This window comes from Struthio camelus, chromosome 17 (assembly GCF_040807025.1).
Source record: "Struthio camelus isolate bStrCam1 chromosome 17, bStrCam1.hap1, whole genome shotgun sequence".
Lineage (NCBI taxonomy): Eukaryota > Metazoa > Chordata > Aves > Struthioniformes > Struthionidae > Struthio > Struthio camelus.
The window spans coordinates 7,605,618-7,629,392 of record NC_090958.1 but is presented as its reverse complement, the minus strand read 5'-3'; the positions used below and the strand labels follow the sequence as shown (position 1 = coordinate 7,629,392).

At 38.1% G+C, this 23,775-nt stretch overlaps 1 protein-coding gene across 14 annotated transcripts in view; it reads left to right on the top strand.

The window, feature by feature from the left end:
• CIT (citron rho-interacting serine/threonine kinase) overlaps positions 1–23,775 on the top strand; it is a 76,174-nt gene that overhangs the window by 5,965 nt on the left and 46,434 nt on the right. For 13 of the 14 annotated variants that reach the window (XM_068911442.1, XM_068911445.1, XM_068911446.1 and 10 more), the window contains exons 8-14: positions 1,217–1,420; positions 2,656–2,809; positions 9,875–10,055; positions 17,257–17,362; positions 18,228–18,371; positions 19,747–19,866; positions 23,463–23,633. In XM_068911442.1, coding sequence (XP_068767543.1) covers positions 1,217–1,420; positions 2,656–2,809; positions 9,875–10,055; positions 17,257–17,362; positions 18,228–18,371; positions 19,747–19,866; positions 23,463–23,633 — 1,080 coding nt within the window. Of the gene's footprint in view, positions 1–1,216; positions 1,421–2,655; positions 2,810–8,657; positions 8,760–9,874; positions 10,056–17,256; positions 17,363–18,227; positions 18,372–19,746; positions 19,867–23,462; positions 23,634–23,775 lie in introns of those variants that run through there. The other variant, XM_068911454.1, reaches the window with a different exon arrangement.

Sequence of the window (23,775 nt, the reverse complement as noted above, 5' to 3'; positions counted from 1 at the left end):
TCACAGCTGTTAATCTTTCTGTATATTGCACTAATATCAAACCTTTTTCATTAAGGATTTGAGTTTGTGCTACTAATTCTGCAGCCACCTTAGCTTGCAGCACAGTCTTTGAGCAGTTGCAATACTGTGTTTAAAGAAGGACATGTACTTATGAATTGTTCATAATTGGGTTGAAAATTGTGTTTGCTGTAACTAAGGTGGCATAGTTTTGAAGACCTGGGTAGCTCTTGATTAAAATGAGTCACATTCCAATGTTCTGGGATTTAGTAGTATTCACCAAAAAGCAATATATTCAAAGCTGTAAATAGGGTAAGGTTTTTTTTGTAAGTTGCTTTTAAATTTACGAGACTGAATACAGTTTAAAGTGAGAATTTGAAATTAAAATAGATGTAAAACAGAATATGCAGTTATACACTGGAGCCTTCACTTGTTTTATGGTTTTTGACTTTTTATACAGTTTTGTTAGTATTGTGATTTTTGTATTTTGTTTTCCTCAGTCTTCCCTTTTTAGTGTTCCTCTGCATTGCATTTTTCTTTTCAATTTATTTCCTTTTCATGTGATCTGCCTTTTCAGTCTTCTGGTTTCTGTGTTAGTCTCCCTGCTGTTATGTTTCACTCTTTTATACCACTCACAGTGTAAAAATTACTGCAATTTGGGTTCCTGAATTACCTTTTCTAAGCACTCCAGCAATTTGAATACTAGTATTTTGCTGATCATGAACACAAGGTAAAAAGGTAGGGATGACACAGAATGGAATGAGGGCAGGAATGTTTATGCCTATATCTGACTGATTCTTGAAACTTCAGCTGTGATGTCCTTGTTAACTAGTTGAAACAGTATTGCTGTTATGGGTATGCATACTGCTTAAAGCATCAGTGTTCAGTAATGCTGTGCCTTTTAGAATGCTGCTCTTTTATTTCCTTTACTTTAACTGTATGTAGTTTCTAGTGGCAGTTAGCTCTCATAATTTATTGACTCCTTTTGTGTACCAAATAGCTTTCTGTTTGTTTATCAGCAGTTTTGTTAACTTTGCGCTTTTTTGCTTAACAGTTGAACACAATTTGATAATTTATGAAATCCCTTACTTAACATTTACTTGTAGGGTTGCAAATTCCATCTGTCTCATTTAAAAACAAGATAAAAAATTTGTTTTGTTACCAAGGTCACAGAGAGCAAAAAGAGCTATAACTTCACTTGGTATATCTTTATTTGTAGGTAAATGCCAAGCTACCTGTTGGCACACCAGACTACATGGCACCAGAGATGCTGACAGGGTTGAATGGCGATGGCAAAGCTTCTTATGGTCCAGAATGTGACTGGTGGTCCTTAGGAGTCATTGCATATGAAATGATTTATGGAAGATCTCCATTCACTGAAGGGACTTCAGCAAAAACTTTCAATAACATCATGAACTTCCAGGTAGAGAGAACTTCCGTGTTCGTGGGTAAAAAGGCTGTAACTAAAGGCTACGTGTTCTTGCAGTTGAAAAAAAGTTTATGGATGTCTCTTACTTTATCATGTTTATAACAATATTTAGAATACAAATGTTTTATGATACGTTTAGTATTTTCCTGATACGTGCCTCCACATTGTAGAGATTTCCATTTATTTTTGTAACAGCTGTCTAAAAATAACCATGATTTATGCATGCAGTGCATGAATTAAGAAAGATTTATCTGTGCATCTCAAGTGATTGTATTTGCAATGTCGCCAAAATAATCTAGAAAAGGCATGGAAAGGATGAATTGTGGATTGATAAATTTTCCTAATGATACTAAGTTTTTCTGGGTAGTAAGACAAGGGCCAACTATGAAGAGTTGCAAAAGGAGAGTATTGAGTGTCTGCATGATTAAAATGTCCTAGGAAACTTAGCATAAATAAATGCAAAGCAATACATGTGAAGGGAAAGGTATCCCAGCTTTACCCAGTAGTGGGCTCCAGAACAGGATCTTGATGTTACAATCTATGAAAATGTTAGCTTACTTCTCAGTAACATTCCAAAAAGCAAGTAGAATTGTAGCAGTTAGTAGTAAAGAAAAAGTCATGTGCATCTGGGGAGGAGGTGAATAAAGAATGATTGCCCATTATCTCTTCTAATACCAGACTTAGGGGCATCAGATGAAAATATCCAGTAGTAGCTCTAGAACAAATGAAAAAGGATACTTCACACAGCACATATTTATGCTGAGAAGTGCTTTGCCACAGGATTTGGCAGCTACTGAATGTTTACATAGGTTTCAGCAGTGACTGGACAAATTCCTATTTACTAGGCTTCAGTAAATTTTTCTTCTATGAAGACATCACCCCTGGTTCAGAAAATTGCTAGGCCACAAATCCTAGAGGTTTGGCAGGATTTTCTGGGGTATCTTGTGGTTTTACACTTCTGTGTGTGTATGTTGTTGACCGATGTTCGCCATAGGATGCTGAGATGGGTCTACCATTTGTCTGGCCTGGTGTGGTTGTTCTGTGTTCTTGTCTTTACTGCAGTAAAGGAGAATAAAGGTCTATTAGGAAAAAATCCACAACGCTGTCATTTGTGTACTATAAATAAAGACACTTTGTGCCTCATGTATCTTAGAATAATGAAAATAAAGAACCTTCCTGTTCTGGGATTGTTTTCCTACTGAGCAGAAATACTTTTCTTTCTAATGCAGAGATTTTTGAAGTTCCCAGAGGATGTGAAAGTTAGTAGTGAATTTCTTGATCTGATCCAGAGCCTGCTTTGTGGGCAGAAGGAAAGGCTGGGTTATGAGGGACTCTGCTGCCATCCATTTTTTTGTAAAATTGACTGGAACAACATCCGTAACTGTAAGTAAAGTAATGCTGCATATTTAAACAGTTCCTGATTTCTCAGTAACATGAAAATTTACAAAATCTGAGCATTTAGATGTGCTTGATCTGAATCATTGTTAATAACAAAACATGACTGTGTTCTGGAGCAGATGTGTATCAAGGAACAATTTGTTTTGCTTTTTGGGTAAGATATATTAACATCTCTTAGGTGAAAATGGTAAGTTAAGAGTAAGATGAAATTTAATAAATTTCTGTATGAAGTTATGGTGTGATTGCTGTATTATTGCAGGCACTAGACTGGAAGAGCCAAGTGGTCCTTTCCATGTCTTTCCTCAGATTAAAATGCACCAGTGCGTTCTTTCAGGCTATCTCCAACCCAGCCTGCTTAATTTTGACTTTGTCTCCTGATTAATTTTTTGTTACGTCTTCGGCTTCTTCTCTTCTTTCATCTGTTGTGATCCAGCTTGTTTAAGATTTCTCTTTTAGCTCCTCTAGATGATAAAACATCAGAGGTCACAGGGACTTGGAAATTTTTCCTCAAACTTAATGTGCTTAATAGATGACTCTTTTTTTTGGTCAAAAATCGATTCCTTCCACTAGGAATGGAATAAAAGCAGTGTAGCACATACTACGTTCTACTTTTGATGACTATCTTAGCACTTCAGCTGTCAACTCCACCGAATGCCTGCTCACTTTTTTGTTGATTCATTATCTTTGAACTTGTGGAGCTTCTGTTCTATCAAATGCCATTGTTTCTGCCCTTTGAGAACCATTGAGCCTTGAGTGAGAAGTCTTTTTCATAACTTCAGCATATGCTTCAGACTTCAGCTCACTTTGCCCTCTTTCCCCTGAACACTGTCTAAGCCACCAGTTTCCATTTCTGAAATCTTTTGTATTGGTTTTGTTTCATATTATCGCAGCTGCAGGAAAAAATGGCATGTGAGCATATGTTCTGGTGTTTCCTTGGCAATCGTTTGCCCAGCATTCTCACAACTGCACAAGTTAATTAGGAGTGTTTTGCCATTTCATGTGACAACAGTGATTCTGACTGACAAGCTGGTAGGCAGTCCTGATGTCCTTTTAAATGTTGAAATAGTCATTTGGGATTTTTTTAAAATTCCCATTTTTATCTGCAGCTGGCCAGTGGATTACATCATTCTCTGTAATATCCAGACCTGCCTATGGTGAAGATCATGCAGTTTTGACCCTTGACCTGGTTGTTATGTCTCATGCATCATAACCCCCACTGTAACTAGCACAAAACACAGCAGTCCTCTTGCTTTTAGTAGCAGATTGAATGCATCACCTATTGCTTTACTCTCTGCAGTGGTTCTCCGTTTGCTGGTCTATTCAGGGCAGCGTCTCTGTCTTTCTATTCAAAACCCTTGACAGGTTTGGCCCAGGCTTTCTAAAAGCTGAAGGTTTCTTTCTTATCGTGACCTGCTATGATAGTGGTGGTGAACTGGAGCAATGGAAAGCTAAGAAAACTGGGAAGCTAGCGAGTGCTGGAAGAAGTCACAGGTTTTGGACTTCGACTAAGGAATCTCAGTCCCACAAGTTAATATGGTCAATTTTGGGGGGTATGGAGCTTGAATTTATCTCTGACAGGCCTTTGTTAAATAAATTTTATGTCTGCACATGCAGACTTTTCCCTAGACTATAAAATAAGGATGTTATTTCTATTTCAGACTGAGGAAAGTTGTGGTGGTGGGGGAAATTGATATCCCTGCATTGTGGGTATTTAACTGTCCTGTTGGGAGTTCCAGGATAACCATTCTTAATGCACTACTTTTGGTTAAGAATGTGTCATTAAAGGATTTTTCAGTGTTTTATTTTGTAGTTATGGTAACCTGTGGAATGTTTGACTTGGCCTGCGAAGTCCTTCCCCAAAAGATAGTTGCCTCTTAAAAAAAAAAAAAAAAAAAAATTCCCAGCTTTCTTGGGTTCAAGTAGCATGTGTCTGTAGAAGCAGTTCTTAAGCTACAGAAACAGAAGCCAGCTCTTATTAAACCTCAAGGTGAGGTTTAACTGAATCTGGCTCTATAGATGACTTTCCCCTTCCTGGGAGTGTTGTGTTGAAACAACACTTACAAGTTTTGCTCTCTGTATTTGTTGACTTCTGCTATTTAATGTCTTCTAATGCTTATAAAAAATTCTTCCAAAAGGTTGTGTTGATTTACTTAACAGAATTTTCTGAAAATATTTTGAAATTTATTTACCTAGAATAAACATTATATTGCTAGCTGTGTTTCAGTTAAGCAATCAGGATTTGGTTTGGAAAGTTCAGAACAAAACTATCTGAGTCCTTGAAAAGAATCTAAAATTAGAGATAGAGAGTGGGGAATAATAACATGCCTGACTTACTGGCAACAAGGTTGTATTTTTTACACTTTGGGGATTTTGTTGTTTGAAACCCATAAATTATATCAGCTGTTTAATTTGGAACCAAAAATCTGTCTAATGAAAGCTAGCGGAGAGATGCTTAGAAGACTTGTGTCTTAATCTGGGTGAGAAATGTACAGATAGCATAAAAAGTCTTTAATTTTCAGAATTGTTTTATAACTGCAGTCCAGAAGGTTTTGAAAATGGCATAGCATATTCGGTTTTGTATGAGGAATCTAAATATATGAGAAGAAAAGAACGAATGTCTCCTGAAAAAGGAAGAACTTGAAAAATACTTGAAGACTGATTCCAGGCTGTCTTCTGTTATTAGACAAGCAGGAACCCAAATCTCTGTGTTCGTAATTCCCAGACTCTTTTCCTTATCTTAGACTCCAAAGCTGGCTTTGAGTACGTTAACGGTTAAGTATTGTGATGTTTCATTTAGATGTTTGTCTTCAGAAAAATGTATTGATATTCTGTTTTCAGTGGAGGTCACTAATTAAGCTAATGTAGATTTGGAAGATCACTTTCATTAACAGAAATGTATGTCTTTTGGATTATTGTCTTGAGAGAACAGAAAAGATATTAAGATGGTGTTATGCAGATTGGTTAGAACTAGTATAATACCGTTGTTCAGGTGGTCTTAGATTAAGTGTTCTTAAATGTATCACTCAGAGCTGCTATTTTCTATTTTTCTTCCATAACACTTTGCTGAAATAGGTCTCTTAAAGCATGAGGAAGAGTAATGCCTAACCTACTTAAAAAGGCTGTGCAGATTCTTCTCTCCAGAAAGTATATATAGATCACCTTGTAGATCAAGAAAAGACACATTTTTATTTTTTAGAAACATTGTGTATCTCCTCTAAATTCTCTATCTCAGTTAAGTTATTCACTGTCCCAGGCAGTGCAGGATTTGTTTTCCCAACTTACATGAAAATAATTTGAAAGGATGGAAAGATGCTATTAAGGCAATATTCCTTGAACTAGTCATAAATACATACACTCGTCCACAGTTTAAAAAAATGCTTCTTTTCATAAGAACCATTCTGTCTAATCTTAATGATAAACCAGATAAAGTACTGCATTTTTTTTTTAACTTAGCAACCTAAAACACCCCCTTTTCCTCTGAAAGTCATTCTATGGAACAGATGGATGAGGGTTACATCCTTCCACAAGTGGGGAGGTATCTAGGCAAGCAATTGGCTTTTTTAAAACATGCAGTTCTCGGCAAGATACTTTAAATGGTAAACAGCACATGTACATTCGTTTGTAACATGTCAGAGGCAGAAAGAGGTCCTTATACCAACCCAGTTTAGAAGGCTAAAGGCATCAGGTTTACTATCTTTTTCTAATAGTTTTGGCTTCCATTTTGGGTGATCCTAGAAAAAGTGCAAGTGCCTTGACCAAATTTTTGACCTTGTCAGATGCGGTGGCATGGTTTTAACATGTGATTCTCAGAGGCTTATCTTGACCTCTGCTAAAGGATTCCTCTTTTTAAAGAAGCTACTGAGAGTATTCTGATACATAAGCACATCTATGTATTTGCAGTCACTAGTCTTCATCTTGTTCCAAAAATACTGTGGAACAAGTATCCCATAGGACACTCCTCTGATTTTAAGCAAGAAATATCAATTTGACTAGAGATAATTTCACCATGGGACCCACATTTGGGAACCAAACTCTCCTTTGTTAGGTTTTTTTTTTTGTTTTCACAGGACTCTTCCATTTATTCAGCATTTTTGGACATCAGGCAAAAAGGACTCCTTAAGAGTAAAGGAAACTGAAGATGCTACCAAATAATTAACAAAATCAGAGAGAATGGATCTAGCTTATTCTTCATTTCTAAGGATATTCCCTTTTACTCCTGAGTGAGTTTTTCACCAGTGTTCTGAAACTTCAGAAGTTCAGATTCTCATTTTTGGTCACTGTTGACATTTCAGAACCACTTAACAAGTAGACATGCTGTTGTTGGAGGACTGTTCTAAGTTTTCTCTTTAGTTGCTACTCCTTCATGTTAATTATACTGAAACAATGTTATACTACAAAGCTGCAGAGTTTTTGGACTGTTAAGTCAGTCATGGATCTTTAGTGAGTGCAAGAGAAGAAAAGCTTTCTTCTTTATTTTTCAGTCTATTGTGCACTGTTTGTCTTTTTAATACAATTTTTTATTAAATAAGATAGCAGTGTAAAAGGTTGTTCTTTAAACTAGTCTCCCTGCAGCCTCAAAACTTTGGCCTGTCTCGCTTTCAGTCATCCCTTTTTTGCATCCATTTGCCCTCATTGTGTGCCTTTGATCTTTTTATGTGCATGCTGATTTTAGACATATTTAAATTCTATTCTCTTTTATGCATGTAGTTTGAGTATGAATTCTTGATAAGAGGACAGACTTTCTTTTTAATGGTAGTGGCTTGAAGATGACTCTCCTCAGTGTTCTTCAGAGCTTCTTAGCTACTTACTGGTGAATAGTAAGACTCTAGCTCTCTCTTTCTAAGCTGAAGTTACCTATCAGACTCTGAGAAGTACAAAGCAGGGTTGCTATATCATTATAAAAAGAAGGGTGTGTTGTTTTTGCTACCTCTTTAAGAAAGCTGCTAGGCTTCCCCGTGTGAAGTGAGTAGTTTGCTGCTTTCTCTATTTTTCTGCCTCATCAACTCTGTGTCTTCAAAGACAATATTAAAAACCCTACAAAAACTCCTTCCTATAAGATGTCCAAAGTTCTTTCAGCAGAGGTGCTAAGCTAAAAAATATTAATTCATTTATTTATCCTGCTCTGCTATGAATTACCTGGGACTTTGGGGTTACATTTGCCTTAAAGATGACATACGTATGAACTGTGTTCTGTTGATTCTATGTTCTTAATCATTAACTGTATGAAAGAGTAGCTGAACATTAATATTAAGTGAATTTGTTTTAAAATACAGTTCCTGTAGATAATCTGTATTCCAAAATAATATGCTTATAAATATCAGTATTGCATTGGTTCTAAATGTACATTATAATAACCAGTAAAATATCAGAACTTAACCAATGCCTGATATTGCCAAAAATTTAAATGCTCTGAAGCCAGTAAGTAAAACCGCTTAATACAGAACCTTTTCAATTTGTATTTTTTCCCCCATTTGTCTCATTCTAATCTGCATCTTATCTGCTTTATGGAATTTCTCTTCTTTTCTCTGCTTGGGAGCAGTGGCAGAATGGCTCCTTGGGGAGCTGCTAACGACGCATGCATGTGCAGTTGTGATTTGGCAGTTTATACAGACAGGTTTTTTTTTTTTTTTGGCCTATTAATGCTGGGCTGGTGGGTAGTTTAAACATACATTTGTCTAGAGAATTAAGAGTTAAAAAGTAGGCTGTGAAAAGCTTTGGCAACCTAGAGGGAGCTAGCAAGCTCCAGCCGTGACTCATTCTGCCTATGTCAGTCAGATAAGCATCAGCATCTGTCACGATCAGGCAGGTAGGGTTAAACTCGAGCATGCAGAGAGTGAGGAGCAGGGAGCCTGCACTGCAGGGGTTGTAATGGTTGTTCCCCTTTCTTCAATTCGCGTCAGCCGTTCAGCTACTGGAGATCTATACTGGATCCATGGTAACGGTTTTAGCACACTACACTTCCATCAGCCTGTAACAATGCGCTGGGTTCTAGTTGCAGGCTGAAGAGCTGTCTCCAAATCAAAAAGAGATTAGTAGGTTGCAGTGAGTGAGGACCTGAGTGATGAAATATTAAAAAAATAAAATAAAAAAAAATCTGAGAGCGAAAACGTGATTTAACAAGGTAGGAATTGCACAGCAGGCTTTTGCATTCATTCCTTTCATGCACGCAGCCAAGCCAGCAGGTAACTGAGGTGCTGCACATCATTGAGAAGAACTTGTCCTTTTGTTGGTTAATTAAATTGAAGCAAAGGTTTGAAAATCAGCAGAAACTAAACAGCTGCTTAACAAGTTAAGCGATACCAATTTAGAAATTATAGTAAGAAATACGTTATAATTCCTGCTGTTTATACCTCTCTTCAGAGCTGATTGTATTGGAGCCACACTGCAGTGGTGTCCCAACAAGAGTACCAGATCTTCAAAAAGCTCTTTTGGAGAAAAAAATCTTATTGATCTTTCTTCTCCTAAAGACCAGTTAGCATTCAGTATCTATAGTTTATTAAAATCTTCCAGGAGAAAGATCAGTCTGCTGTTAATTAGAAGCCCATGCTGAGGAGATTCTTGGTGGTATGAAAAGGTAGATATTATTCCTTAGCTGACTAGTAAAGCATCAGGCTGCATTCTCCTGTAGTGTCTTACTTCACTAACTGGATAGGTTGGAGACATCTTTCTTTTTCTACATGATTCACAACTGAATTACTTTTAGGTGTAGTACAGTATAATTTCTTTAGCCTGATGCTTTGATTTGATTCAATGTGTCTGTGTTTATTAAAAAAAAAAAAAAAAAGAACAACCCCAAACCTCCAGTCTAAAACCCAGTTTAATCAGTGTGGGAGACATTCTGCCTGCAGAGTGGTAGCCATGTTGGTGGCTTAAGGGTTAATCTCTTGTTGCTGTAATAGGATTTGAGAGCAGCAGCTCAGTCTGCTTGTGTTAGCAAGATTAAAAGCAAGAGCTGCAGTGCCATTGCAAGCACTGAATGAGTGGGACTGTTGCAGAGTGAACTGTAGCTGAATTTTGTCTTTTCTTCTTGCTTTTTTTTTTTCTAACCAGCTCCTCCCCCCTTCGTTCCTACTCTCAAGTCTGATGATGACACCTCAAATTTTGATGAACCAGAGAAGAATTCGCGAGTTTTATCCTCTACGCGCCAGTTGAATCCAGCAGGCTTCTCGGGTGAAGATTTGCCATTTGTGGGGTATTCATTCATCAAGACACTGGGGATCCTCAGATCAGAGTAAGTAGGAATTATTGCTTAGATGAATAGGACCACTGGAATATGAAGATTTGTTACAGTGAGGATGGTGCATGGTGGGGGGAAGCTATTTTAAGTGGCCTGTACTCTGCTTTCGGGAACCTGCCAGATTCAGGCTTTATCTGTTGCTGCTGTGGCTTGTGCATATCTTACTGTTCTTGTGATTATTTCTGGGGTGATGAGGAGGGAAGCAAATTGCAGGATTGATTCTGAAGGAGTTATTTTTAAGGTCGTTGTTTAAATACTTTGAATTAGTTGTTGCTGTTAACCAGGGAGCAGTAGGTGGTTGCATCTCTGGTACTGCAGATCTCAGAAAGAAGGAAAATACTAAGGAGTTTAGAGATGGAAAATGTGTCTGGGGGAGTATTTTATTGGGTCAGAGATTGGGTACCACAGTGCTAGGTTGTGCAAGGTTGAATCAGTAATCCACAGAAATGGAGCTCCGCTAATCTAGGAATATGTGGTGATGGGTCAGTGAACCACAGAAGGAGCTTCATGGAGCTGACACGGTTTACTGTTGGTCAAGTTAAATATGGACACTGGATATTGCTGTATTGTGTGTTAGGAGACTGGCAATTCAGATGAAGTATGCAGGGTGTTTGTTGGGAGTGGTGACGATCTAGAAAAACTGGTTATCATTTGGAAGAAAACATGATTTTGGAGAGAATGGAGTCAGGAAAAGAAGAATATAAATAGTATGGTATAAACCATTTGGTGTGGTGGGTGGTTAGTTCCTGATGATAGAGCTAATGAAAAAGTATCAGTGCAGCACATTAAGTTGGGAAGTCCTTACCTCAGTATCATGAGACCTCCCCGGAATGCAATGGCTTTAGCTGGGTTAGTGACTCAATGCACTAAGGTGCTGTGTTTTAGTGTCAACCGTCTTTCATTGCTGCCAGTTAGTTCCCATAAGGGACTTCATTGTCAATCTGTCTTAATCAAGTTTTCATTTTTCTGTCATATTGATTGTGATAGTTGCTCTACAGGAAGTATGCAACCAAATCTGGTGATACTGTTGACATCTTTGATCTTGCCCACACCATGAATCAAGGTTATATGATGGTTATGCCAGTAATAAAAAGGGATCCTCTGACTGTCTCTCCTTAGTAGATTTGCTTTTATGACAAGGGAGAGGACATATCAACCAAAAAAATATTGTTTTGGTGAAGTAATCTAATATTGTCAGCAGAATCAGACAAATGCAATGTTATGTCTGCAGATTCTTGCAGTTAAAGTCTATCTTGAATTAGAAGTGAAATAACTTATGGTGTTATCTTTTTCACCTGGGGAACTATCATCCATCTATCAAGACTAGATGACCATTTGCGTAACAGTCAGAAGAGGCTCAACAGTGAATATAGATGTACTGGTAAAGATGTATATGTAATAGCGGCCCAGGACTGAAAATGAAGAGGAGCTTGAGGTAAAGTCTCAGGAACAGTAGTGTAACTGTGCTGGAGGGTGAAGGCTGAACAGTCATACAGATGTAGCAGATTGACTGGTATGCTTTCTTAGGGGAGCTGGTATTAAAGATGCATATTGAAGTTATGTTTAGATTTTGGTAGTAGCTGAGTAGGGGTACAGCAAAAGAATGTAGAGATTAATGTGTTCTGGAGGAATTATGTTCTGCTTGGTATGGCCTGGTCTTTTTTATGCTGGAATAGAATGACATCATGTACTTAATTTTTCTCCCCAAATAGTTTTAATATGAGTAGATTTTAGTGAATTCTGTTTTTGAACAGATCTTGAGAAGTGCAATTTTATATTTTTAGGAGTAAATACTTGCATTTTCTTCTAAGAAGGTTTTTTAAATATGGCAAAGCACGTACAGGGGCTTGGAAATATCTGTATTTAAACTAACACAGAGACTGGTTTATTCTCAATATCATGGCAACGCTGGGATGTAAAGATAACTTCTTATTTATAAAATGTCTATTGTGTAGTGTACGTTTTACTGAACAGATTAAGTACTATTTCTGCCCAAGTTGGCATAAATACCAAATTCTAGATGGGTGAGAGAGCAGTAAATGGGGGGTAGGCTTAAAAAATCTGTGAATCTTGGGATCCCTTTTCTGCAAAGACCTGTTGTCAAGTTTATCAGTGCAGATTTTTTCTTCTTAAAACCTTTCCCCGGAAAGTCTAACCCTTATGGTTGCTAAGTGATGCAAATCTGTTTTCCTGTGTCTGCAGCATGATAGCTCTAATGCCTCTACTGCTGCTTACAGTTAGGCCAGGCAACTGCAGCGTGCCATTAACAAGGTCCTTGAAACTTTCATTGCTTTTATTTTATGAGATCTGTCAAGCTATGAAGTTTAGGGTTATATTCTTGCCCCTGTTCACTGGACAATAAGAAGCACTAGTTGAGCCAGGCATTTGAATTACTTTAGGGAAAGAACAGTTTTCAAAAAGACTGGATAGAAGGACGGCAAAATAAGTTCTCCTTTTTTTCATTCTCCTCTTTCTCCTAACCTCTTAGGATTTGAAGAGTTCACCTAAGTCATTTAGACCAGTCACCAGAAATTATATAGTAGGTGTGTAGTATAGAAGGGCCCATAGAGTGAGTGTTCTAGACGTTGTCACATACCATGAGTTTTGGGAAGAATTTGTGGCCCTATAGCAAATTTATGCTCTAACAAAAGAGCAAAGGCATGACAATAATGTATCGTAGCAAGCAATCAGGAGAAATCAACGGCATTGCTTATGTCATAGCTTCCTGTACTAGCAGAATGTTTGTTAAATAAATTGCCTATATGATTCTAGGAAGTGGGATCATGCTGCAGAGAAGAACCAACTCCTCCTCCCACAATGGCCTCTCAGTTCTTGACTTGGGGGAGAAATACCTTCCTGACTGCAAATCTGGCTGCTGGTTTGGCCCTGAGCGTAAGAGTGTGACAAGATAACAGGCAATGGAGAGTTTAATTCCATTAAAAGCCAGCCCCACCTTACTTCCTGCCCTTAACTGTGGCTGATCTCCAGTGCTTAAAAGAAGTGAGAAAAATCCTTTGATGCCAGAATTATGCATCAAGTGGTGAAAGAAAATTATTCTTGACCCTTGCAGGTGACTAGCAGAAGTCCAAAGGCATAAGACAAATGCCAGATAAAAAAAAATGATTTGTGATGTAAATTTTTGCCTGTTTTTCCCCTCACTTGGACTAGAGAAAGGAGCTGAAAGGGCCTGATTAGCTATGGAACAAAAAGTAGGTTAATAAAAAATACACGCTAAACCATAATCTATAGATGTATTCCTCATGTGCAAGGTTGGCAGTGGGGCCAGTACCTTATCTCAGTTGCTATGTGGGTTTTTATTTTTTACAATTATCTTCCAGAGTATAATAAATTTAAGTCTAGTAGTTCTTGAATTGTGGTCTCTAAGGCTACGGTAAGTAGTCAAAGTCTTTTTTTTGGGGGGGAGGGGGGGATCATGAGAAGTGGTATTTTTCAGGTTTTTGAAATGAAAATTTGATGTGGGTTCATGATGGTCATTATGAAATCCTGAGTTAAAACGAGACATTCAAAAAAAAACCCAGACATTCCAAAAAAAAAAAGTTAAAACTACTGATTTAGTCCAACAATTTGTAGGGTTCTGGTAAGCTCTTTCACCAAAGATAGATTAAAGAGGAAACAGAGGACAAGTGTACCAAAAATATGCTTTGCTTCAGCTAGCTCTATTCACAGATTGTTGGTATCACTGTTTGTTTTGGGATGTTTTTTTTTAGGCCTGAGCAAGCATTTACGAGGGGGCGGAAGGTACAGATGAGTATAATGCTAAAAAGAATAGAGCATGAGGGATGGGGGATGAGATTATAGGCATGTTGTGAGGGGGCCAGGATTAGGACAGATGGTGTCGATCACTAGGAGAAGGAAGAAGCGCAGGTGAGTTGGGGGTTTCTGAGAGTGGCGGAAAAGGACAAAGAAGGAAAGAAGGGAAGGGGTGTGATGCACAAGCGAGGCTAAGCTGCGAGTACCATACCTCAGCATCGTCCTGTAGTTTCTCCTATACTGATTTTTTCTTTTTTCTTCTCCTCAATAATGTTAAGACTGGAAGGGCTTTTTACACAACTAGCACCGTGATAGTTCCGCTGGATGAGGCTGTTGCCTTGAAATAGCTGTGAAATCACTAAATAACCAGCTATAAGTTTAACTTGTTTATTAGTCATTCAGGCACTGCTTCTCTTGAAAATAAATTGGCACAGCTAGTGCTGTCAGTACTTGGTATACCATAGACTTGACTTTCACTTTGGGTTTTTTTCATCTTTTGTTGCCTTTATTGCTGATGTATATTAGTTACCTTTTATTGATTTTCCCCCCCCCCCGCCCACGCTTCAGAAATAGCAGAAACTACCCCATTGTGCTACGAGAGTCGACCCAGATGTAGCAGTTAACTAACTGAAACGTTTGGAGATGCTACCAACCTGAACGATAGCTTTGCAGCATAGCTTTGGATGTTAGGTTGTTTGTTTAACTTCTGAGGTGACGCTGACTGAGGATGAAAATAACAGTGCCCCAGCAACGTGGGTATTTTCCACCTGTCACAGCCTCTTGGGAGCTTGTACCACCATGACAAGACTTAGTAGATTAGTCGGTATCTCATTTCTGTTGATGTCCTCTCTGCCCCCTTTCTGATAGCTGGAAGGTTGGTAGGGATGTTCATGAAGATGTTCTAATAGAATTTGTACAGAGGAAAGAATTGGTGGGAAAGGATGCCACTTAAAACGTGTGTCCAGTGCAAGCTGACATCAGCTTTGTTTGGGCATAAGATGTACTGCTTCCATGGTGACAAGAAGGTCACGGCACTAAGACATACATCTTTAAGGTATTTCTTCCTGGCTTTCGAACAGGGCTGAGCAAGAAAGACTAATTGTAGTTTGTATCCTTCTCTTTCCTTTCAAAACTGGCACCAGCCCTGAGGAGCAGCTCCCTCTAGAGTCGGCTGATGAAATTCAAACTTTGGTCAGCGCGAGGCTCTTGCACGGTCCCATCCTGTCCCTCCTGCCCGAGCGATGCGTCTTTGCTGAGCCGGGCGGCTGCTTGCCTCAGTCCTGTGTTGCAGTGCATGGGGATGGTTCAGCTGCCTTCCCAGGAGAGATCCTTGAATTGCAAAATGGTGCCTGCGGTATTATGCTCTGATTCTTTTAATAGCAAATAAAATAGATAAGCAAAATTAAAAAAAAAAAAAAGTGGACCCCTTTAGGGAGGTGAAATAGAAGCAGGAAATAAAACCAGTTTGATAAGAACTAGCTAGAATTTTCTTTGGCAATGCCTCAGATTTGAACAGAATAAAAAAAATGTGAATTATTATGAAACTATAATTCTTCTAAAAAATCGCTGTAGCCAATTCAATGCAGTTCTGTAAAGCTAACTATTTAATACCAAAAGATTTTCAGACTTATCAGTACACATTTGCAGCTATTTACATATATTTGAATTACATTTTTAAGCAGATTCCTTAGTGTCTTTTTTAGTTAATGTGAGCTTTAATTTGTATTTTTAGACAGCTTTTCTCAACTATTCATTTTTAGCCTTGTTTGTACACCCAGCTGTTATGGGATTTAATATGCATCTTTCTCAGATGGTTGCCTTTTCTCTGTAGGAGTACAGTCATGCTTTATAAATTGATTTTTAAATATGATAATCTGATGGACTGGATTGATTGGACCAGAAATAGAGGAATGCTTAACAAAAGCATTCACTTTTAAGATTTGTTTTTTATTAAGTCCTGATCATATCTGGATCTTTGAAGCGCAGGATTCATTTTTCTAAGTTTTTGCACGTCAGGTTTCTCAAAAAATGATTAATAAACCTTTCAAGGCAGAATTGGTGGATTTTTGCTATGCTCGTGTGTTAACATCAAAACTGTGTTTCCTGATGGTCACCTAAGGTGGTGGTACTTAAGATCTGTTTTGATACATATATGTTGCTGCAGCCATTTCATAAAAATCCTTTTTTGTGTGTGTGTGACTGTCTTGCATATGTATTTGGATTTAGGAGTAAATTTTTCCCAGAAAATGGTGGTGATGGAATCAAACTTTCCTTGGTGTTAAGAAGAGACTGCGCTGCTGCGTGTGGGTGTATGGCTATATGCAAAGAGCTGCTCAAAGCTCATTTCTCTCCATGGGGATAACTGGCTGCATACCAAACTGTGGCCAGGAGAATCAGAAAGCAATGTGTGGGCAGACTGCATGATCTTTTATTAGCACCTTCATTGTACTTATGCATTTTCAACTATCAGTTAACACTGGTTCCATCATTAACTGCTTAAATATCTAGTTTGAATTATTTTATGCGAGGGAGAATGTGATTTTTAAAATTATATTTTGAGGCACGTACTTAATTTTGTTGGTTGAAGATTACATATTTAAGACTGCAAAACACTAAAAATATGGTCCAAAACATTGAGTGGCTTCTCGTCCTTTTTTAGAATGAATTTTGACTAACAGAGATATGGTAAACTTTTTAAATGTAGAGGCCCAGTTAGACAGAAAGCTTAAGAAGATGTAAATATTTTCCTCAATTTTTCTGGAATCAAGCTGTATTGGATAGTACAGTTAAGTAATTTTTTCATGAGATACAACTTGAAAGTGCAACTCTGAAGTTCTGCAATGTGACTAATCATATTGATGTTGATGGAGCTGGTGGGATCATCTGAGTTGGGTTGGGAAAGTTTCAGTTCAATTTTGAATCACAGAAGGTAACTAAGGAAATGACATTCTTCTTCCTGCAGTGCAGATTATTACATGTTGCAATTTTTGGTGCTTTTGTACTTTGATTATAGTTTTAAAAATCTATTTAACAGTAAGGTACAGTAAATAAGCATTTCTCTGAAAACTTGTTATCTTTCCAAATGGTTAAAATGACTTTATGCTTTGTTTTTGTTACACTTATAAATCTGTACAAGAGTTATGCAAAAATGTTCCTGTGCTTTATTGTTTTGTACTCTGACATAAAAATCATTGATGGAAAATATTAATATTTTAACTAGAAGTGCTTATGTATTATTTAATAATGACATGGTGTCACCAGGTTTTATAGTATGTTTGGTCTGATATGATACCTGTTAGACTGTGGTTGCTGCACCTTTCTTTTATCCTAGCACAAGTGCCCAGTGACTTTACCAAGGCTGCATAAGCACTGATTTCTGTACCTTTTGCCTATATTTATGTTCTGTTTGGCTTTACTCTTTTAGATCTGTTTTTTCAAGTTTGGACTCTCCAGCCAAGGTCAGCTCCATGGAAAAGAAACTTCTTCTCAAGAGCAAAGAACTCCAAGACGCCCAGGACAAGTGTCACAAGGTATTTATTTATGCGATTGGCCATCTTCATTGCACCAGGAATCTACAACCACTGTATGTCAAGGAATCTGTCAGATGCTGCTGATCATCCAGATTCGTGGTGGGCAAAGTGCTTTTTCTTCAGTGAGGTGGCTTCCTGTCCAGTACAAAGGGAGATGAATTTAGGCCATGCTGTTGCTCTAGATACTTTTATCTTAACAAGAAGTGGCTCTGGATTTTAAACAGTCCTTTTCTAAGCATGACACAGACGACCGCTTCTTCCTGCAGGCTGTGCCTCCTCTTCATCAGTCGCACAATTACAGCAATTCTGTTCTGAGAGTCTCTTCTCAATTCATCAGCTTCTACTTATATAACTGTTGTCACATCACTGGTTATGGTGAACATCTTATAACAGTTGCTGTGCTCGAATAAAGAGAACCCAGTGGAGTCTTTTAAAACTCACTGCTTGTTTGAGACTTTTATGAGAGTTCAATTACTTTTCTCCCTTCTCTGTTCTGGATTTGATCATTTGCTCCTGGCAAGGAGATGGGGGGGAACCATCTTCTGGTGCAACATGGATTTGGGATAAGGTTAAAGTGACCCATCTCCGCAAATCAGGTGAAAAATGATTGTGGCTTCTTTGCTAACTGGGGTTCGAAGAATGACTGAACAAGCAGCTTGAATGAATGGGGTGACTTAGACTTACTACTTGTCCTTGAGAAGAACTGTGCATTCCTGGAGCAGAGACAATGGTATCGGAATTTAAACACCATTTGGAAAAATATAGCTAGGAGTCTCTCGGAGACAAATTCCTCACAGAGGTCTGAATGTAGCAGTTAACAAGGCCTTTTGAAGCCCCCTTTATAACCTTTTGATATTTATTGCAGATGGAGCAGGAAATGACGCGGTTGCACCGGAGAGTGTCAGAGGTGGAGGCTGTACTTAGCCAAAAGGAGGTGGAACTGAAAGCCTCTGAGACCCAGCGATCCCTCCTGGAGCAGGACCTGGCTACCTATATCACAGAATGCAGTGTGAGCCTTTACACTAGTCCCTTTTCCTCTGAAGGCCTGAAATCTGGTGATCTTTGGCTTTCTCTTCCATCACGGTTTCAATGGGGTACTTGATGGAGAAAATATATGAGAGAACATCTGTTGAAAATGGAGCACTAAATTGTTTACAGAGAACTGTAAAGGCTTGTTTGATAGTTTTATTTCAACTTTGTTTCAGTGCTGTATGCTTAGAACATCATATAGGTATAACTACTATTCTGGTCTTGCTGAAGTCATCTGCAATTCTTGTCCTACCAACTGTGCTAGAACGTGCTTGGGCTTGGCTTCTTCCAAGTTTCTTAGCCAGAGGAGGCCTAATGGGGGCCAGATGGGGCCTAATCAGTAGCTAGAGGGAAATCTTCAAGTCAAGTAAGGTTGAAACAATGCTGTTGCCTCAATCTGTAGTATTCTGAGTTCAGACTGATCCAGTTCTCCAGCGTAATGGCAGGGATGATGCTAGGACAGCTGCTGTTTTTCAGATAGAATATAAAAAAGTGGCCTTAAAACCATGTCTTTACAGGTCATTTAGCACTTTTTCAGGGAGTAGGAATGTTTGCCCAGTTGTCTTGGCAAGATTCCGGTGAGGGCATTTTCATTCTAGCTAATAGTCTCTGTATTTGCAGTTGCGTAAATTATTCTGTTTCCTCTCTCCTACCAAGAACAAAAATCCAGATACTATTCTGTTTCAGAGAATTGAGAAGCATTTGTGCTGGGTATGTGTGTTAGGAGATATATCTTTAAACCGGGCTGAGTGATTTTTCCCATAGCAGATTCTACTAAGTAAATAAGTAAACTGACTTTGTACCTTTCTGGAGAAGAATGATATACAATTGTCAATCGGTAGAAGGACTACCAGTCTGTCTTGAAATGTGCAGATGAAGTATGTGGTGAGATCCTGAAGCAGTTCTTCCACCCTTTTTGAAAGTTTAAAAATGATGAAAGGATTTAACTCACTTGAACAGCAACAATAAAAATGAACAGGAGTCTTAGTTACGTGAAGTTGAAGGATTGTGGTGTCTAGGTTGTGAATTAATTGTGCTAGAAAAAGATAGATAAATGCTGTCAATAATGGATTTTTTTTTTGTCATCTGTGTTTGGTTTTAGTCTCCAAACTTGAGGTGAGGAGGTAGAGATTTGAACTAAGATCTCAGTATAGTAGATGGTGGTTTGTAGAATGGACTGCTTCTGTCCAGGTGGAAGAAGCACTCCCCATGAATTTTTCAGGCTTTCACCACGGGTGTCTCAATGTATGATGCCTTAAAATATTCAAGGAGGAGTTCCCATAGCTAAAGATCTTTATTGTGCAGCCATCTGCAAAGCCAAAGACTCTGTGTATTGAACACTTTGCTTTCTGCAGAGCTTAAAGCGAAGCCTGGAGCAGGCACGGATGGAGGTGTCTCAGGAAGACGATAAGGCACTACAGCTACTTCATGATATCAGAGAGCAGAGCCGAAAACTGCAAGAGATCAAAGAACAGGTATACCTGCTTCTTTGGGGAGCAGGGTGGCTAACTACAAATACGCATTCTTTGAATTTTCTAACTCTGTTGCCAGGATTGCATTTTATATTGGGGCCATGATCACTCTCAATATGTGTGTTTTCATGTGGTTTCTTAAGCAAAATGAGAAGAAACAAAATTATACGTCTTGTGCACCCTGCAAGTAAGCACAAACTCAAAACTTAAAGTTTTTTTCTTCTTGGTCATGAAGGTACTTTGTCCATAAAGCCAGCTTAGGAGAAAGTTGCAATGCTTTAGTAATATGCTGCATTAGAAAAAAAACTATCAATTGTAAATGGTCAAGCTATACAAATTTAACTGCAGTTAACTTCCGCTGTGGGTTCACAAATCTTTACCTGCAAGAGAACTGAGCTAGCCTTAATTTTGTTTTTTTCTTACCTGACCATTTAAAATGCTCAATAGTCTTTCAAAATAGAATGTGTGGTGCCTAAACGTTCTTTCCCTAAGTTAATATCTTTGCAAAGTAGATGTTCATAATTTTTTTCCCACCAGAAGTATGTTGAGAATTCATTAATCCATAGAGTTGTTCATAAGGAAAAAAATGTAAAAATTAAATGAAAGTATGATGACAAATGTGGACGCTTCTAGGATTAAAAATAGTCTGCAAGACAGAATCCATTCAGTTTTGTGGATTAATAGCAACATGTTATATCGAGAACAATAAATTGTAATTTGCTATGGAGTTCAAACAATTCTTTGCAATTATCTGCTGTTTTTCATCTTCAAAGCACTTTACAAACATTGACTGACTAGTCTCATAGTGTTTGAGAAAAGGAAGCCCAGAAACCTTGGTGGTAATTCTCAAGACGTGAGCAGCTCTTATGTAAAAAGTAATGAAATGCAAAAACAACCCTCTGGATGTAGCAGGCCTCCATGGACATCTACAGCATTCTTTTGGATGGCTTTTTATGTCATATAAGGGATCTAAAGCTCGTTACTCTGGGTTCTAATGCTTCATTAGCAAAGTTGCTTTAAATACTGAAGTGTGGAACACTTTTCGTGACAATAAATATGAATAGATTCTTAAAATGTACAGACTCATTCGACAGAGGAAAAGTAGTGCAAGTAATTTTTAATCAAAGTGCACTAGGATAAATATTTTGTATCGGGATCTTTTAACTCTGGTTAAGATTCATGCTATTAAAGTGCTGCTTGGGTCAGCAAATGGATCTGGAATATACCGTAGATTTTCATATCTGGGGGTCTTCTGGTGCGTCTGAAATCCATGTGCTAGAAGGCTGCATACAACATGCCGAGACAGTTGTGCTGACTCATACCAGCAAGTGGATCTTAGCCAGAAAAGACTTGGATCATTATTTTTTATGGCAGAGGGCGGCGGGAGGTGAGATGGAAGTGTCCCTTAGAGTTTTGCTGTTGAATAGCCAAAGCTTGAGAGAGAATCCGTTAAGTTAACTGCAAATCAGAGTTCAAAAACAATAATTAGGCATTTGATATTTTTCAGGGTAGGACTGCAAGTTTGTGTGGGGGTACTTGAGTAGCAGAGTTTTTTGGGGTTTTATTTTAACTTTTGTTTTTCTTAACATGGGTTCTGGTTAGCAGTTGGTGAAGACTATATGAATGGATTTATTTGCAGCAAGTCAGGATCTTTATATTTTTAAATGTAATTTATATATATATAATTTATATTTGTAAATATAATACACAGCTACCCTGATGTGGCTTGCTTTAGGTATATGCCCTGACCAAGCCATTAATATGTCTGTGCTTAAGCACATCTTGATAGTTTTTAAACTTTGACTAACCTTTGCTTCTGATTATCTGTATTCATTTACCCATTTGGGGTGTATTAAGTTTAATATGCAAGAGGGAGTATTCTTTTTCTGCTTGAGTGATGTGGCCTGTTGTTCTGACCCAATCGTGAGATTTGTTCAAAGATAGTCTTGAAAACGTGAAGAAACAAGAAAAACTGAACTATTATGAATTATCGCCTCTTCTTCTCTCTTTCCTCCCTTCCCTTTCTCCTCCCTCTCCAAAATACTCATTTTCACCCTAGCATCTGAAGTTATGCTTGTAATTCTTTGGTCAAGTGTTTGCTGATATAAGAGTTAAGTGTTGTGGAAGAGTCTTCACAAATGATGATTTCTGAGCAGAACGTATACTCCTTCAAACTGTTCTGCCTCCTTCTTGGCAGATATGATTGTATGAAAGGATTATTTGAGTTAATGTGTGCTGACTTGATATAAAAGGCTGTGGTTCCTTCCAGCATGAAAATAAGATCATCCATAGAGAGACTGGCTGGAAAGAGTGAGGTTCCCTGTCTGCCTTATGAATTGGAGAATCATTTTGGGGATTATGAACCAAAGAACCATTCTGCCTTATCCTCAGTAATGGATAGGAAAGCAGTCTGTTAAAGGTTCATCATCTTTAAAAAGCAGCATAAGCTCTTCATGTTGCTAGAGAACCACTGGATGACATTAGGCCCAGTATTTATGGGATCGCTTGTCAAAGGGCAGCTATCTGTCTGGAAGGAGTGATGACTAACTTGGGTTTGCTTTTAAATATGCTTTTAAATATGGGGCTAGTCAGGAGTATCAGAAGATATTAAAACAGTGAGAAAGGTGGACCTGCTATCCCTCCCTATCCTGAATGTTTTCTCTCAGCCCTTGATGTGCATGTTTTCTACTTGTTCTTTGCTTCATAAAAAATACTTTTTTTCTGTTTAAAGCAATTTTATAAAAAGAAGGTATACTTACAGGGGTTATTAAATGCTAAATAATCATAATTTAATTCTGTTTTCTAATGAAGGTAAGAGAAGCAATCTCATGAGTCAGTCTCAGCTTGAATAACCAGTCTCATTGATATCTTCAGTTCAAATATTCTTCCCTCCCCCCACCACCTTCCCCATCCAAATCTCTTATCTTTCTAATGTCCTGGATGGGGAATCATCGTTCCTGCCTATGTAGACAAGTATTTTCTATAGGAAACATGCTTTTTAAACAGTTCTTCTAGGTTAATATTTGATACTATGCTGTCTTCCATACAGAGTACTATGTTCTTTTTTTTAACTCTTTCAAGAGAAAATAACCCATATCTAAAAGCCACAGTATGCTCTCCCCTGCTTCTCCTTCTTTCCTTTTACCCCAACTTTGCAGATCTGTGGTAATTCTCATGTTATCAGCCTGAGAAAATAAATATTGAGGAAGCAACTGGGAATTTAGTAGAGGCATCAACTCAAAAGCATATTTATGTTTTAGAAATAAGAACATGTAAGTAACTTTTATCATTTGTGTCTAGACGTATGTGTGTGTTTCTGCAGTGAAGCCACTCTCAAAAATCAATACCTCGACTATATTATATGTCTTTTAGGAGGTTTTGGCTTGAAAATGGCAAAACTTAAACCAGAATACTGTGGATGTGTGGGGTTTTTTTTTTTTTTTCAGCTGTCATAATTTTATTTTGTACTTTGCCGTTCTACGTGTTCTTTCTTTGTGCCTCTTGCCTGCAGTCGGTTTTCTGGGATCTGCTGCTCCATGTGTTTCTCCTGTTGCCTCTAAAATGTAATAGTCTTTCCTTCCCTTCTGCCACAACCGCAGGAGTATCAAGCTCAAGTAGAAGAAATGAGGTTGATGATGAATCAGTTAGAAGAGGATCTTATTTCGGCTCGCAGGCGTAGTGATCTTTATGAATCGGAGTTGAGAGAGTCCCGATTGGCAGCTGAAGAATTCAAACGTAAAGCTACTGAAAGTCACAACAAACTGCAAAAGGTAGTTTAGGCTTCATGGGAGAGGGAACTTGTGCTTGAATTTCTAGTGCTATTTTACATACGCATGAGTTTGTGTGTGAGTCTTCTGAAGATGAATGTAGCTTGTACAACTAATGCAAAATGGGTCTCAGTTGTACACTCAA